The sequence below is a fragment of the Lathyrus oleraceus genome, chromosome 6, assembly GCF_024323335.1.
Source record: "Lathyrus oleraceus cultivar Zhongwan6 chromosome 6, CAAS_Psat_ZW6_1.0, whole genome shotgun sequence".
NCBI lineage: Eukaryota > Viridiplantae > Streptophyta > Magnoliopsida > Fabales > Fabaceae > Lathyrus > Lathyrus oleraceus.
The window spans coordinates 49,534,841-49,539,418 of record NC_066584.1 but is presented as its reverse complement, the minus strand read 5'-3'; the positions used below and the strand labels follow the sequence as shown (position 1 = coordinate 49,539,418).

The following is a 4,578-nucleotide window of genomic DNA, read 5'->3' as shown; positions in this document are numbered from 1 at the left end:
TCAGATAAAATCGGAAAACTCGATTGAGTAAACTTGTCATTATAACAGAATTATATAGGTATTAAACCGATCAAACCTGATGACTCGATCTCTAAAATAAATCTTAATTTTTAAAATTCAAAAGTTCATAATTTAAATTCAAATCTTAAACATAGTATCTTCAACCGGTCTGATCCGCTGATCCGATCTGATTTTTAAAATACTGGTGAAAATGATAATTTAGTTAACCTTCGATGATAATGCATCTAACACATTTATTCAAATGTTACATGCTGATTAGGATAAAAAACAAACAATTACATAATAGAGAAATAGCAAAACTCGGACCTATAGTCGGTTACACTATTTGATTAACCAGTTACACCCTTGTGTTAACCGGTTACAACACTTGAGTAACTCGCAATACTTTTAACACACCACCTTAATTCAAGTGCTCAAAGTCTTCCATGCTCATGTTCATCTTCGACCTCTTGAGCACATCATTTGTGACTCCCTTAGTCAACAAATCAGTCATTTGTCTTCACTTCTATAATATTCCAATCGTAACTTCCATTCACTAACAAACTCCTTTAAGTAGTGAAACCTCATCTCAAAATGTTTGCTTCTCCCATGTGCAATTGAGTTTTTAGCAAGATTAATAGGGAAAACATTGTCAACCAGAGGTGTAACAACCTCACCCTAACTGCTGCCCAGCTCTTGTAATAAATTTATAAGCCACACAACTTGGCACACATAACGAAGCGGCAATGTACTTGGTCTCACAAGATGAGAGTGCAACTACCAGTTCCTTCTTCGAACACCATGTTGTTGGTGTTCCACTGAATATAAAGATGTACCAAGTTGTAAACTTTCTATCATCTTTATCTCCGCACCAATTAGAATCGATAAAACCAAGCAAATTGTATTTTCTGCCCATATTCGATGCGGTAAAGAGAATTTCACTGCCAACATAACCTTTGACATATCTTAGGATCCTCTTGACTGCTTCTAAGTGAGACATCTTCGGTCTCCCCATGAATCTACTCACAATACCGACATTAAACGCCATGTCTGGTAGAGTATTGCACAAATAGCGTAAGGATCCAATAAACCTCCTATATTGAGTTGGATCAACATCTTGCTCATCCTTATTATTTGACAACTGTAACTTTGGTTCAACTTGAGCAATGGCGGCATCACAATGCTCCATTTCAAATTTCTTCAATATCTTAAGAGCATATCTTCTTTGGTGTATGAGCAGTCTCTTTTTTGACTTATGGAACTTAATACCGAGGAAGTATGTCATGAGGCCAAGGTCGTTCATCTAAAACTCTTTCATAAGTTCAGTCTTGAACTTAGAAATGCATTTTTTGTTGTTGTCAGTTATCAACAAGTCGTCTACATATAGACAAAGGATAATCACTCATTTACTTATATTCGTCTTCAAATACACTTCATGCTCGGATACACATTTCTTGAAGTCAACCTCCTTTAGAAAACCATATATATTTGTGTTCTAAGTTCTTGGAGTTTGCTTCAAACCATATAACATTTTCTTCAAATTGTAAACTTCAACTCTTGGTTTCTCACAACAAAACCAGGGGGTTGTCATACATATACCTCTTCTTCAAGCGGTACATTCAAAAACGTAGATTTGACGTTCATTTGGTAGATGGACCAATTGTGGTTATTAACAATACCAATGACAAGCCTAATGGTTTCAATCCCATCAACATGTGTAAATACCTCTTCAAAGTTTATGCCTTCTCTTTGAAAAAAACCCTTAGTAACCAATTGAGTCTTATGCTTTATTATTTCACCCTTGAGATTTGCCTTCACTTTGAACATTCATTTCACACCAGTTGGATTCTTTCTATCTAGTAGATCAACCAACTTATAATTATTATTCTTCTCTATTGATTTCAGTTCCTCTTTCATAGCACAAATCTATTTTGGATCACTTAAAGCATCTTCCATTTTAACGGGTTTAGATTCGGCCATAAGTGCAAAATGGACAAAATCACCATCATCATTGAATTCGTTGTCTCAGAACAACTCACAATCTTGGAGTCTTTGAGACAAACCTATTTTCCTTGTTTATCTTCTTACATTTTCTTCATTTTGGGCTTCAGCAAAGGGAGTTTCTTCTCTTTCAGTTTCGGCAAAATCTGAATTTTCAAAGCTATAGTCGGTTACAGCTTTTACGTAATCGGTTACAGGCTATTGAAGCTCCTTGATTTCGTCGGCAATGACGTCTCTCATGATCACAACCCTTCTCTTTGCTGCATCAAACAACTTGTAACCACCGGTAGAGTGAAACCCTACAAGTATTGTCATTTCTCCCTTATCATCCAACTTCTTTCTAAGTTGTCCCAGAACATGTCGATATGCTACGGAATCAAAAAATCTCAAACTAAGATAATTTAGGATGAGAATGATAATTATATTAACTTTGAATGAGAATGTACTCAACACATTTATATAAGTGTTACAAACTGGTTAGGATCCAAAACAAATAATTATATAACAGAAAAATAGCAAAACTCTGGCCTGTAACAATTTGGTTAACCGGTTACAGCTGCCCTGAAAATTAATTTGCTTTCGGTAGTAATATTTATGACTCTTAATATAACAATTTTGTATAGTTTTAAAGAACAATACATGAATAAATATTAAGTTACATTAACTAAAAAATTATATGAATGTTTATGATAATTGATCTAATTGATTGTAACTAAGTCCTACATAACTACTAGGCTTATGTCTCATTAGATATTCTTTTAATGAATTCTTAACCTAATAATAACAAATCTTATATGATAGATATTTCTCACATATTTTATTGTTATTTTAAAATCCCTTTATTTGCAACTTAACATCCTCTTTATTCCTCTTCTCCCATTTTTCTTTCCTTTCTTCTACTTTCTGTTCTTCTCAGTTCTCTCTGAAACCCCTCTTCTCTCATTATTTTCTTTTTTACTTCTCTATTCGTTTTCAATCTTCTTCCTCACAAGTTTCATAACATTTGTTTTGCAAACACGAACAAATGAATTTTTCTTCGTTTCTCTTCCACTTTCTTTTTCTTTTAAGTTTCAACCTCCACTTTTTATAGAGGAGGGTAAACATAAAAAAAATCTTGGCATATGAATTAAGTCAGAGAAAGAAATGTGTTCATGCCCTTTTTTATACTTATTCTGGTAACACTTTGTCGCAACTTCCTCGTGACCTCTAATCGCACCTACCCACCTGTTGTCCATGTAGTATTTCATTGTCAAATGTAAGGTAGAAAAGACAACTCCAAAAGTGTCGAGTGTAGGCCTACTAAGGATAATATTATAGAAGGAATGGGAATTCACCACTAAGTATCCTACTCATATGGTATTGGCCTTCCTCCCCCCCCCCCCCCTTAGAATGCCATCAACATTGAGACATACCCTTAGAACTGTACATGTTCTCCTAAAAAACTACTAGAGACCCCCCTTAAAGGTTATAGATATTCGAGATTTATCTTTAAACTTTTGAATGCATCCCAGTAAAAGACATAAGTCGAGTTGTCAGGATCCACCTGGGGTTAATGGCGACTATGTGCTCTTGTGGACCTCCCTTGTCGTTGAATGACACCATAGATGTTGGTTTGAAATTTTCGGGGACCAGAGTATCCCAAACCTCATGTGTAATTGGTTGAGGAATTGTGGGCTCCTTTTCCTCAACCACATATGAATCCACATGTTGCTTTTGTTGTAAATTATGAATGTTATCTATGGAGTCATGTCTTGTAGGTTATTCAAATAAGTGATCAAAGCTAAAGATGAATATCATGTTCTGTTGTTGATGATGTACTTTTGATGATGACAACTTAGTTTCACTAATGAAAGCTTCTGAAAATCAAAGCATTATGTCAAGCGGTCAAAGATGCAGAAGACAGTTTGTTCAAAGCTTTTCATCTGAATTAAGCAAATGAACTGGGGTTGTTTAACGATTTCTATCCTATAATGATGGCATTCAACCTCTAGGTATCTCAAGCCACATCTTCAAGAAGATTCAAGCAAATGCTTATATGATTGACTTATTTGGAAAAGTCTTGAAGTTTCAAAGTATGAAAGAGAGGAAGTATGAGAGCTCGCCCAATCGCGTTTGAGTGATTAATGTGTTGTAAAAATATAAGAGATTTTTTGTAAAGTAATATGTCTAGATTGTTAAGAATGTATCAAGTGTGAGTAGTGTGAATAATAGTCCCACATTAGTTGGAAATATGGAGACTTGAGCATTTATAAGTGAGAGAATCCACCCACTTATAACCTTAAGGTTTTAGGTGAATATGTGGTGTGTCTCACACAAATATGTTGCTCTAAAAAGAAGAACTCCCACAATGTTCAATGCTCCATAGTGAAAAACTCCTCCAACAAATGGTATCAGAGCATTTGGTTCGATAAAGGGACCAACTTACTGAAGGAGAATTGCGGTCCAAAACGCACAGGAAATTAAAATTTTCTCCTTTAGAGATCCTTACGAATGGTCATGATCAGTGATAGAATATTTACCTCTTGTGAAGATTGAAACCTTTGGTGCAGATCTCTTGTGACGATCAAAACCTTTGAT

The 4,578-nt window shown here is 35.0% G+C and overlaps 1 protein-coding gene across 1 annotated transcript; it reads right to left on the bottom strand.

Annotated features, from left to right (window-relative positions):
• Positions 1-673: 673 nt before the first annotated feature.
• Positions 674-1,189, bottom strand: LOC127093937 (secreted RxLR effector protein 161-like). The gene has a single exon (XM_051032825.1). The coding sequence runs from the start codon at positions 1,187-1,189 to the stop codon at positions 674-676; it is 516 nt and encodes a 171-aa protein (XP_050888782.1).
• Between the last annotated feature and the right edge of the window lie 3,389 nt (positions 1,190-4,578).